At 45.6% G+C, this 12822-nt stretch overlaps 2 protein-coding genes across 2 annotated transcripts in view; one reads left to right on the top strand and one right to left on the bottom strand.

Moving 5' to 3' along the window:
- Window positions 1–477: 477 nt before the first annotated feature.
- On the top strand, window positions 478–7635 carry SIGLEC15 (sialic acid binding Ig like lectin 15). The gene is made up of 5 exons (XM_001233765.5): window positions 478–652; window positions 2320–2703; window positions 4968–5324; window positions 5996–6026; window positions 6900–7635. Exons 1-5 carry the CDS (start codon window positions 601–603, stop codon window positions 6982–6984), a joined length of 909 nt encoding a protein of 302 aa, XP_001233766.4. The 5' UTR covers window positions 478–600; the 3' UTR covers window positions 6985–7635.
- Window positions 7636–8619: 984 nt separating this feature from the next.
- The window catches only part of EPG5 (ectopic P-granules autophagy protein 5 homolog), a 49691-nt gene continuing 45488 nt past the window's right edge, over window positions 8620–12822 (bottom strand). The window contains exons 42-44 of the mRNA XM_004949045.5: window positions 12055–12270; window positions 11028–11142; window positions 8620–10562 (exon numbers count right to left, since the gene is read on the bottom strand). Of these exons, the coding sequence (XP_004949102.2) occupies window positions 10380–10562; window positions 11028–11142; window positions 12055–12270 (514 nt within the window). The 3' untranslated portion in view covers window positions 8620–10379. The remainder of the gene's footprint in view (window positions 10563–11027; window positions 11143–12054; window positions 12271–12822) is intronic.

Raw genomic sequence — 12822 nt, 5'->3', positions numbered from 1 at the left:
CAGGGAGCTCAGTTCACTTCCAACACAGAATAGCAGCAATGAGAGACTCATCCGAGTCACAGAAACACGGACAGAGCAGGGTATCTCAACCAGCCAGACCTCACAGCCCGGCCCCTGTGCCTGCTCAGGGGGATTTACACACAAGGGTGATGACAAACAGCATGTGCAAGTGGTGAAGCACTACTGGCTTACAGGCTCCACTGCCTCAAACAAAATGCAAGTGGGTCATGCTTGATACCTCCTGGGGCAGATTGCAAGAATCTCCTCCAGACCAGTGAGCACCTGAAAGCCCCAGACATCCCTTCTACCCCATCACCCTCATGGAGCAGGTGCTTGCAGCCCCATCTTTCAGACCCTTTCCCTTTGCTGGAAAATGGCAGCACGCTGATTCCCTCTGTTGTATTTTTCACATGACTGACCACAGAACTATTAATATAACCTGAGCTGGTTCAGATGGACAGCTCATCCCCTCCAAGGAGAGGAAAACCACAGCTTCTTCCATCCCTGGAAAAACCTTTTGTGATGACAAGATCATCAGTGCAGATGTAGCAGGGACAGTTCTGCTTTGCTGATACACCCAAGTGAAGAATCTCAACCAGCATGAGAGAGTACAGTTTGTTTCTCCTGTTCGTCCTTTCCATCTTCAAGAAGGGTGAGTTCTGAGCTTGCTACAGTTCCATCTGATCAGGGCTTTTCTTTTTTTTCCTCTTTCCTCTGCTTTTATAATTCATGCAGGACGTTCATCTTTCTCATGATTCAGAAGCCCTGTTTTGTCCTGTTTCGTGTTCCTCAGAGTTGATATGCAATGCACACAATTTGCTCCAGCTCCACTGTGCACTTTAGCCCACGGTTAACTCCAAGTATATACTTAAGTTCTATTAAAGTCAACAGGATTTGGTTAAATATACTGTCACTGTTTGCTAGAGTGAGTTTAATGGTTGCAGTGGGCTCCAGCTCTTGATCTGGTTATCATGACTCCAAATCCTTTCCATTGACAGCTAGTAGATATACATAAGAGTTTTGTGTTTTTACCAGTGGGGCACTGTGCTTAGAGCCCAGGAGCTTCCTGGAGTTCCCATGGCCATATAGCCTTGAACAGTAGAAAATCCAGGCTGCAAAAGGTAATCATATAATTACAGTGAGTGACAAAAGGCACCACGACTCCAGACCTCAGTAATTAGAATACTGGCTTGGCACAAATTCCAGCTAAATAACTTAATGGAAGAGAACCAGTCCTACTTTGGCCTTTGTCCACTGTGCAGCACACAATAACATTAATACTGGGATATCTGTAAAATATTATGGACAGCAGACATAAACACAAGCACCAATCCTAACTTAGCCTTTACTTGATCAACCTGACAGATGAATGCCCACAGATCACAGCAAAGTGAGATTTATTTACAGGAGGCAAATTATTTACATTATTGTACAATTATTCTCAACTGTGGAGGTGAAACCTCCTGATGTAATGAAGCCACCAAGTAGGTTATATAAGTCAGGAATGTAGTCACAGGCATTCCTGAAGCCACAGTCTGGTGCTGCAGCTGTTGCAAACAGACATACAGTTGATAGATATTGGTATCCATATAGCAAGAGCTGCCTACAAGTGCTACTTGCTGGTGTTATTGGTTACTGGAGAAGGGAACTGGATGAGACACTGAGTTTTTCTGACATATTTCAAGGCTGGGGAACATTAATTCAGGTGAAGGCTGCTTTCATCACCAGACAGAACTGATGAGGCTGGGTCTGGTGGCAGTAACTTGGATTTCCTCTGACCATTTACCATGACAAGGATTTACGGTGGCCAAATTCCAACCATTCGTGACACCCTGGCTGGAAAACCCAGAAATTGCCCTGCTGTGAGGCCAGGACAAGGCCTGTCTGGGAAGATGCAGGCAGCTGGAGCCCACGTGTTGCCAACCTGCTCTGTTAACAGGGAGTTGCTTGCTTTGCAGCCTCCTGTGTGCATGCACTCAAACACAGAGCGGCTGCATTTGTGCTTGAAGCCACCAGATCTCTGAGTATATTATATATATATATATATATATGTATGTATATATGTATATACACACACATATATTAGGAAGTGTGTGTTTGCAAGCACACAAACATCTTTCAACCGCAAACACTCATGTTACACAACTTCACAGTGGACGTCTACAGGTCAGCTATTGCTGACATGGCAAGGCCTGCTTGAAAATTAAATGGCTTTCAATGGTTTTCTGGCAAATGAGAGAGCAGATGCAAGAAGGATGATCAATTTCCCTCTTAAATACCTTATGTAAATCAGTCCTGATTGTCTGCTGTTACTTCTAGGCGTGCAGTGCAATAGCTGGTCCATTCACGTCCCATCTGACGTCACTGGTGAACTCGGAAAGATGGTTATTCTGCCCTGCACTTTCACACACCCTTACAAAACCTTTGACCGTACCCTCACTGCCATTTGGAGGATCAAGGAGCCGTATAATGGCACTGTAGTCTTTAAGTGCACCAGCCAGAGTGCCAGCGAGCTCTGCAAGACCGCCGTCAGCTACAAAAACAAATACAAACTCTTTGGCAACCCCCGGCACAAGGACCTTTCCATCAGGATTGACAACCTGACCTGGAGTGACAGCGAGAGGTACTTCTGCCGTGTGGAGTTCTCTGGGGACATCCACGACAAGTATGAAAGCAGGAATGGGATAAAGCTACATTTGATTGGTAAGACAGCCACAAGTGCCCAGGGAGGCAAAGCCACCCCAAAGGGAAACTGGAGAGCTGTGAGATGTGGAAAGTGATGAGATGGTAACAGAAGGTGATCTGAGATGTTTGCTCTTCCAAAACGTTGGCTTTTCCAGGACTAGTCAGCCCCGAGGAGGATTTGTAACATTTTAGCAGGGAATACTCACTGTAGGCTTCCAGCCTAAAGTGATGTGCAAACTGCAAAGAAGGGAATAGGAGCTAAGCACTGCAGGAGATAAAGAAATAGCTGGGTTGTGGCTGCACAGGTGAGAGCCTAGCGAGTCTTGCATGTTGCCCCTGTAGCATGGGATCAATGCGGGCTGCAGAGAGGGAAGCTGGGGTCTGCAGCTCCTGGGGTGAGGCTGCAGATGGCCTCTTCATCAGGATTTAAGCTGGAGAATGCAGCTGCTGAGCAGGCGTTAGGAGATGTAAACACAAGCAGACCTGGATGGCAACAGCATCTCAGCCCAGTCACACTTAGCTCAATGCATGTGATTCTGTCTCTCTGGAGAGATCCATGCAGCCTTGGGGTGAGAAATCACAGGCAACAGGCATTGCACAGCGTCCTTGTGGCAGCACGAGGTAAGAAGCCCTTCTGCAGGGTGCACGTCTGCATGGAAATGACATTTGAATCCTGAATCATAGAATCATGGGACCATTAAGGCTGGAAAAGACCTCCAAGATCCAACTGCCCACCTTCCACTAATACTGCCCACTAAACCACGTCCCTAAGTACCACACTTATACACATTCCTAGAACATTCCAAGGTGCAGGGACTCCACCACCTCCCTGGGCAGCCCATTCCAATGCCTGACCACTCTTTGAAGAAGTTTTTCTGAATATCTAACCTGGCACAACCCTGGGAAGTTATCTCTTGCCCTACCACTGTTAAACGGCTGAAGAGGCCCGCCTTACCACAGTCTCTTTTCAGGGAGCTACAGAGAGTGATAAGGTCTCCTCTGAGCCTCCTCTTCTCCAGACTGAACCATCTCAGTTCCCTCAGCCATTCCTTACATTGTGCTCCACGTCATCCACAGTTTCAGTGCCCTTCTCTGGACATGCTGCAGGGCCTCGTTGTCTTTACAGCCCACCATGAGAGCTATTGGATGGACTCACACAGGGAAGTGGTGGACAACAAGCACTTGCACACCAGAAAGCCAACAGTACCTGGTCTGCATCAACAGAGAGACGGCAGCAGGCAGGCAGGGGGATGTTCCCGTCTGCTCTGCCCTGGTAAAGCCCCATCTGGAGTACTGCATCCAGGCCTGGGGCCCCCAGCACAAGAAGTACGCAGAGCTGTTGGAGTGGGTCCAGAGGAGGCCGTGAAGATGCTCAGAGGGCTGGAGCACCTCTCCTGCCAACACAGGCTGAGGGAGCTGGGCTTGTTCAGCCTGGAGAAGAGAAGGGGCAGAAAGCTGAGCAATTTGGAGTGGGTTTCCAGCTCTCTGCCTCTGACTTCCATCTCAGGGTTCCCCCCGTGCTGTGCTTATAGTGAAGGAGACCGCTTGGCCCCTCTCAGAGGGTGTCCTTGCGTGTGGCTTCAGGAGTGGGCTCAAACCTTAACCAACAGCACACAGACACTGTGTTGAATGCTTTTGTCTGTGAAGAGAAACTGCCTCACAGACGCCGTGCGCTGCGGGCCGCCAGGCGAGGGCCGAGGAGGAGTCTGTGTACTGCAGAGAAGTGCTGAGCAGTCAGGGCTCTGCCTCTGTGCTGCAGATCTGAAATATCCCACAGAGAGCCTGGTCTGCCAGGACAACACCACGCTGTGCTGACAATGAGAGGAGCAGAACGCGGGTACTGTATATAGGCCCAGTTCCCCTACTGCTCCCCGCTTTGAGAACAGATCCCTGCAGTACAAAGGGCAGGAGTTAAATAATGCTTAGAGGTCAGCTTGTACACAGACACACAGGTACACAACACAGCCTGTTCTCATAGTGAGGCCCTGGCACAGGCTGCCCAGAGAGGTGGTGGTGTCCCATCCCTGCAGACAGCCAAGGTCGGGCTGGATGGGCTCTGAGCACTGATGGAGCTGTGGGTGTCCCTGTGCACTGTAGGGGCCTGATGGCCTTTAAGGGTCCCTTCCAACTCAAACCATTCAGTGATCTATGATACAGATCAGTCTTCTTGCATTACAAACAAGGAAGGGGAATTTCGATGCCGGTGTTATCTTGTCACACCGTGCATCAAACCCATCACTGAAACCCGATGTATTCCCCGTCTTCTCCTGTAATTTCCACAGCTTCCCCCAGGATCATTAACATCACGGTCAGCTCCAATGGGGACCACACCTTCAAAGCCCGCTGCACCGCCGAGGGTGAACCGGCACCTGCCTTGACGTGGACCAGTCCCCACTCCAGCAACCTCACCTCAGTCACTAACACGAACCACCGCGTCACCAAGGAGCTCCAGTACCTGACACACGATGGCAAATACACCTGCACGGCTGTCAACAGCCACGGGAGAGCGGAGGGGACTGTCTACTTCTATAAATTCAAGGCATCCAACAGTTCCTTTTTCCTGATCCTTATTTTTGTGCCGCTGGGAATTAAGGTCCTTGTTTTGCTGGTGATACTGGGCTTGACCCTGTTCCCCAGAGGTACGTATCTCTATTTCCTCCATCAGACTGGTAATCCACAACGCGATGCAGCAGATAGAATCAGACAGGTGAGGGGGGAGGTCTGTTTGTTATTATATCCATTTCCACCCTAGGAAAATGACACGCACAGTGGAAAATTAAGAACAAATAAGAGGGACATCCTGGCTGGCTGGTCACAGCCTGCAGATGCCAGCTGTTATTCAGGATGGGATCTTTGAGTAGAGCAAGCAGGAGTTTCCCTGTGCCCAGTGAAAAAGGTTAATAAATCAACAGGTGTGCAATTAGTAGGGAAGCTGCTGCCTACACAATCAGATTTTTATTAAACAGACTAATTACCACCTCTTCCCCAGCCCACGGGCAGGATTTACCTTCCCTGCATCCCACTCAGCAGCTAAATCTCCTGGAGTCAGCATCCTTCTTGCTCCCCAGAGCATCTCCACCTGCATGCTTCCCAGCCAGCAGTGTAATCCCATTTTATACCCACTCAGGCCAACATCCCTGCTGTGCATGGGGCTCCATGGCTCAGGCCACAAAGATGGTTCCTATCCTGGCAACAGTGAACCATTCACCAGAGTATCAGTTATCCTCTAGCACATATTGCCTATGGCTCTCAATCAGTCCTGGCTCCCCAGCTCACCTTACTAACTTGTGTATCTGCTCTCATTTAACAGGTCCTTCCACTGCTCCATCCAGCCTGGCCCGGTAAGAGTATCCCACCTTCTACTCATGTTATCCAGCGGGAGGGTAGAGATGGCAAGGAGTACAGTTTGTCCTCTGTCTTGGCAACAACTTCTGGCCTTACAGCAGGCTCCTGGGATGAGGACAGGGTTAGGCTGATGGTCAAGCAAGCTGGTATAAGGAATCAAAGCTTAAGGGGCAACTGAGAACAAACCTCAAGGACAAGGAACTTGGAGAGACATGGATGCAGCAGAAGCAGGGGATGACCAGGAGTTTTGGTGGCCCACAGGCCGAGGATGTGTTAGGATATCACATTAAACTAGCATAAGAACCCCAGTTTCTGATGGGGCAGAAGGAGATCCTATGCCAGAGATGATGTGTTCTGCCAAGCGTGGAAGAAGGTACGGAGATACCAAACAGTCCACATCAGAGGCAGTTGAGATGTGGCAGGGCCCAAACCTCTGCCTAGCTAGAATCTGAACCATCCTCCCACAGCACCACCACCATCTCCCAGTACCCAAAGCAACTCTGCTCCTGGAGACTCCTGACAGCTGTGGGGGCCAAACTGGTGACAGATGGGTGAAAATGTAAGACAATCCTTAGGTTAAACAGACAGAAGCTGTATCTGAGGCCAGCACGTGCTTGGATTTGCTCCCTCCCAGCCCGAGTTATCTGTGATATCTCTTTCCCTCACCTTACCCTAGAAATGCATTTATCTCAGGATGCGTGCAGCATCATGCTACAGCCCAAGAGGCAATAGGGAATTTAATCCCAGGGTTAAATTTGTAATAACTATTAGCAGAAGCACGGTGTTGCTGATTTAGTATCTAAACAGTACTGCACCATCGACTGTATTTGTAAACACGTAGATGAAAGCTTCCCTTTTTCCACCACCAGGCCACAGCCACAGGACTCCACCTATGAGAACTTTGATCGCAGTTGCAGCCTGCCAACAGAACAACCTGCAGCAAGATGCAGCTGAGGACCTGGGCTGTCCCACCCGCACCCACTTGCATGGTCTGAACCTCTGCTCTGTCCAAAGCCGGATCATCTTAGGGTGACTTTTCTCACTGAATGTAAGACTGCTGTTGACTGATGCACAGGTCAAGCGAGCCTTGTAGGTACATGCCTTCCATCTCTGGTGAAACATGGCTTCTTGATACGGGTATTTTTGGATGAAACCCCATGCAGTATCTGTCTCATATGAAAGGAGTTACAGAAAGAGACATTTCAATGGGAACTGGAGATCAAGGCACCCATGTTGTCCTGTCCATCAACCTCTTTCCCCAAGGCAGGGAAGACAAACAAAGAAAATAACTTTGATGCCATTAAAAAAGAAAAAAGTTACTTCTCAATAGTTTCCATCTCCGTGCTACATGAAAAGATCCTGACCACCTCTTAAGTGACTTCACCTCACACTACTTATTCAAAGAAATTGACCATTCCTAGACATATCCAATGTGAATGTGCTCCAAAAAGAGAACAGACTGAGCGTATGGGACAGAGTAGCACAAGTCATGTTTGGTCTGGTAGACAAAGTTCCAGGAAAGGGCTGTAAAGAGCAGTGGAATGGAATAGAAGAGGAAAAAGACAGAAAGGAAGGAAAGGAAGGAAAGGAAGGAAAGGAAGGAAAGGAAGGAAAGGAAGGAAAGGAAGGAAAGGAAGGAAAGGAAGGAAAGGAAGGAAAGGAAGGAAAGGAAGGAAAGGAAGGAAAGGAAGGAAAGGAAGGAAAGGAAGGAAAGGAAGGAAAGGAAGGAAAGGAAGGAAAGGAAGGAAAGGAAGGAAAGGAAGGAAAGGAAGGAAAGGAAGGAAAGGAAGGAAAGGAAGGAAAGGAAGGAAAGGAAGGAAAGGAAGGAAAGGAAGGAAAGGAAGGAAAGGAAGGAAAGGAAGGAAAGGAAGGGACATGAGCTTACTCAGGTTTTTACCATTGGATTCAATGTTTCCTGTGACCATCCCAGTGCAGCAGCTCCAAAGCTCTTCTAACAATCCCACTTCTGGTAAGGAGCACCCCAGGCCAGGAGCACAAGCCTTCTGCTTCAACTGCCATCATCCTGTGGTCCTGCTTGCAAATGGGAGCATCCAACGTCATGCTCCATAACAACCTGCTATGCAGAAAGTGTGCCCTGTGGTGTGTTATCTGCATCTCACACACTGACTACAGCCAGCAAATGCATATCACAACAGCTGCTGTCATTTATATGGGAGGAAACTCATGGACAGGCACTGAAGGTATGGCTTACGTCTATTTCCTTCTGCACTACCTGCTTCCTCCTTGTTTGGAACAAATGCCAGATCGCATGGTCTGGGTCAGCTGTGAGTGCTGAAAGAACAGAACCTGTGTACAAACCTAGAACCGTCATAGAGCTCTGTGAACTCTTGCTAAAAAAGAGAAGCATTATTTCTGTCGTAATACAGATGAGCTTTCTCATGGGGTCTGGCCACTAAACCAGACAGTTGTGTCACATGCGTGTTAAACCCATGATGTCAAACACAAGACTCTGCACACCTCCATCAACTAAGCACCTGCCATGGCATTCCCCCATCATACTTTAATCTCTGAGAACAAGCATGTATTACCAGATCCTGCCTCTTCCAGGAAGTTGAAAATACCACAGCATTTGTCACAAATTGCCCATTTTTCTTTTTTATTTTGGACAGGATTTTGGTTGTTTTCTTTTTTTTTTTTTTGCAGACATAGCATGTTATAAACACATCTGTAAAAACTCAACAACTGAAACAATACCCTCTTTCAAAAGTGCATGTCAAATACATATATCTCTCAATTCTTCACATTTTCTTATGCAACTGATCAATAACATTGAATCTAATAAACCAGTGCTTTTAACTCTCTGCAGGGGTTGAAAAAGCAGCAGAACGTATTCTTCCAGGCATCAGTTTCCCAAAGGAGTCTGCTAGAAATCATGCTGCACCCTTACCTGGTTAATATACAGAGAGATGTACCTATATATATACACATACAGTTCTTTGCTCTATCTGTGAGCCTAGAACCACACAAAGATGTGGTGATCTGATGGCACAGCTGGCACAGTTAGCCGAATTTGTCGAGAAGAAAAAGGTGGTTTGCTCCCCAGCACCAAAATCACAGTTAAGAGCAAGACTGCAAAACAATCCATTATTGAACATCTATTATCCCCAAGTGACCTGAACAAATGCTTAAACACGGTTACATGTTCTGAACACAAAGGCACACTTAATGCAGAAAGAGAAGAAGCTTTCACTGTTCCTTCCTTTGTAGAGGTGCACAGATTGAGAATGTACCACCCTGGGCAACCTCAGATAGGTCAGCCATGGAAAGGCCAACGTTACACGAGCAAGCAGAGAAATTCACTTTCTGCTTCCACTGAACAGAAGGTGCAACATCAGACAAAGCAACAAAAACAGTGATCATTCAGCTGAAACAACACATTTACAGGCTCATAGTTAATACAATTTTAACAAAGTGACTTAATACAAGCTAAATAGCTTTTCACAGTGTCATCTGAAGTCCTGCCATGTCATGCCCAGCTAGGACGAACGAACTTCAGTGGTGTCCACTTACTAAACCTCTATTCCTAAACAACCAGAGTTTCAGAATTAAGGATTATTATCCAACAAGAACATAACTGCTTCCCTCCTGGACACTGAGGATGCAGAAAAAATCTGTCTGTAGACATCACCTGACTTAGAAACAATGGGGCCAGAAATCACTTTTGTTTAACCTACCAGCATGGAGGCAGACTCAGTAATATTTAAGAAGTAGGAAAAAGCAAAGTTCTTCAGTTCAATTTTCAGTTTGTATTTACAGACATGGGAGAAGATTGTAGGCATGCCTTTAAACTAGGGAGTTCTGTGGAATATCAAAAGAGTCAAAATTTAAAATGCCACCTGTCGAAATGCAGGGACAAACCTCCCTGCACACACGCACTCACATAAGCTTTAGAGGTATCCTACACTAAGAGAGTCTAAAACTGTCTAATACACAATCCCCCATTCACTTTGCACTGGCTTAAATGATGACACACAGGAAAATGAAAAAGGCACAAAGCAAAAATGTAAGATGCTACAAAAAACAAGAATGGGCTTTGCTGTCGAATGATTTGTACATTTATCCCCTTAGATGTGCACCTTGCACAGGAACATATTCAACTGTTTTCAGTTGATAAAAACTGAACAATTCCACAGGCCTAAATATCCTAAGAGCTTTAAAGGAAAAAGAAAACCTCAAAGAGGATAAAATCTGCCAGCGTGCAGCTCCCATTCACACTTCTGACTTACTTCAAATGGAACCCTTAAGGTAAAAATTACTTGTGCAAGAACAACTTCAAATGTAAACCAGAATAATCAACACTGCATTATTGTTTTGTGAGCTTAGTGCTGCTACCGTATGCAGTCCAAATAATGCACTTCTGGGTACAGAGTGTTTACAAGGAGAGCCAAAAGATTATTGCCATCTCGAAGACAATGTTCTGGATGCTTGATGAACAGAGAAGCCTGGGCAATCTGATCTTGAAAATCCATATATTGTTTGTTTGATGCCATTGATTCAAGAACACCCAGTGCCTATAGACATAAGGAAAAAATTATGTTAGCTGTGTGTGTTTTGGCCCACAACAAACCAGTTCTCGAGACATCATAAGAAAGATTCCACTGGGAGATCATTAGCTACTAAAGAGCCTACTACGTTTTGAACAGAACATAAAATATAGTCACATGTATTACTTCAATCCACCTCATTTCTCAAGTTGTTGCCGTCCCAAGACAAGCACAACAAGTGCTCTATCAAGGCTTGCAATGATTGCTCCGATGTTTACTTCACAAACTCAAGACATGTTTTTAGAGAAACCACACCAAAACACAAAACATAACACACTTAAATATTTCAGTAAGAATAGCCTGAAAGGAATAGTTGACTTTTATCAAGATGCCATTTTGCTCCCATTAGTAACACTACAATTTCCAACTTGACGTTGTTTCTGTAGCACAGGAAGAGGAAAATTCAAGAAGCCCAAGACTGGCACACGCTACCTGCTGGGCCTTCTGTGTCAGCTTTGGTTCTGAGCCTGCTTTCAGGCGGACTTGATCCTCTGCAGGAATCTGCACCAGGAGGAAGGCAGACAAACTGCGGGCAACCAGCCGAAACCTTGCAGAGAGAAAGAGGGCAGGGAGAGAAAGTGGTGTCAATTGTGAAGTCTTCAACAGCAGATAAACTACAAGTTCTATCCCATGAGAGGTCTTTTGCATGAGGAACATACTTAACAGCTTTAAAAGATCATTTGCAATGCAGTAAGGAATAAATATCATTGTAACGTATACATTACAGGTACATCATACAAGCTACCATACATACAAAAGGTTACATCTGACCCAAGCTGAGCTGCAGCCTTGAGGTCGCATCTGACATACTCCTTCATTTTGCAGACTTTGAGACATGCCCATCATCCAAACTAAAAGATGAGTTGAACAGGATTAAGATTTCAGCCCAGGGATGTACCTCAGAAGTTCCTAAAAACTTCATGTTTATTGAAGTACCACACTGAATTTGTGTTCCACAAACATCTATGTATTTCTTACTGGCCTTCTTTTCACGCTGAACTTCATTTTAATACGTAACAACCAAACTCAGCATGTTTTTAGAAAACAGAGTAATAAGCAAGGAGATGTTGGATTTTCTCTTAATATTTTCCAGCAGCTCAAAGTCCAGGCAGAAAAGGCAGTGTGCATGTGGTCGTACAAAATCCTTGTGATGTCAACCACAACTTCACTAGACGTGAACATTAAGCCAGAATCACAGCTGCACTTTATTTTTGCACTACAAGCTTGAACAAGAAGTTCATACGCACTTCTTAACCACATTCAAACACTCATTACAGTTTTTCTGTCTAAACAGCTTCAGAGATATGGGGGCAGTTGGGATTCAGAACATCTTTTGAGATTGCCCTGTGCTGTCTGGATCCAGGCTGCAGCTTCTTTTTATGTTTTTTTTTTTTTTTTGTCTGTTTTAATATGACAAATCATAATGTATTATTTAATTCACTGCAGCTTCAATTCCTACCTGGGTGACAAAGGAGACCTCCTGCCCAGACCAATAGCTCCAAGTATTCCAGAAGTGAGTCTCTCCTCAGCCAGCTGACTCTGCCTGCCCTGGATGGACAGCAGCGTCCGAATGACAGATTCCATCACAATGGCATCATCTTGCTCCATCTGAATTAAGGATAACTGCATAGCTTTATGCCACCAAAGAAACAGCTTTGCCTCTTCCTTTGCTGAGCTGTTAAGCAAGATTTAAAAAATAAAACAAAACATAGATTTAAAAAAGGGCAGGAACAGTGGTTAAGAAGTTTGTGTCTCTCCCCGTTAGGACCATGGAGAATTTAGATGGTAAATTAATGACTGCTGATCTTAATATATTAAGCCAATAAAGCTATATTATCCCAGTTACACTGATGTAACTGCTACTGTTACAAACTTGATGCCAATATCAGCTAGCAGGTTTTCACTGCTTATGAGAGAATAACAAACAAGGCTTCCTTTTAGGCTTTAAATCTCAGAATAATGATATTGTAGCCAGAAATGGATTTATATCTGCCTAAAAATTTTTAGGGAAGCTTCTAGTCTTTCTTTCCTTTACATACCAGCAGAAGAAAACAAAACCAAACCTTAGGAAGCAATCACTGTTGCTTGCCCAACAATTTGGATTCTTCTCAGAAAGGAAACGCTGAAGGCTTTTGTTGAGCAAAGCACAAAGTCAAGTTTCCCCTGTGGTATTTTTAATCCTTCCCTATACAGACTGAAACTGCAGCTTAAGTTAACAAGCTCAGAG

This window comes from Gallus gallus, chromosome Z, assembly GCF_016699485.2.
Source record: "Gallus gallus isolate bGalGal1 chromosome Z, bGalGal1.mat.broiler.GRCg7b, whole genome shotgun sequence".
Taxonomy (NCBI): Eukaryota; Metazoa; Chordata; class Aves; order Galliformes; family Phasianidae; genus Gallus; species Gallus gallus.
Note: the sequence above shows the minus strand (reverse complement) of the source record. Positions and strands in the feature narration are given on the sequence as shown.

Bases quoted from the DNA above. Each gene is read 5' to 3' on its own strand.
- SIGLEC15 (XM_001233765.5), top strand. From the start codon at position 601: ATGAGAGAGTACAGTTTGTTTCTCCTGTTCGTCCTTTCCATCTTCAAG. The intron at 653-2,319 runs GTGAGTTCTGAG...TGTTACTTCTAG, and splicing joins CCTTTCCATCTTCAAGAAGG to GCGTGCAGTGCAATAGCTGG. The intron at 2,704-4,967 runs GTAAGACAGCCA...TAATTTCCACAG, and splicing joins GATAAAGCTACATTTGATTG to CTTCCCCCAGGATCATTAAC.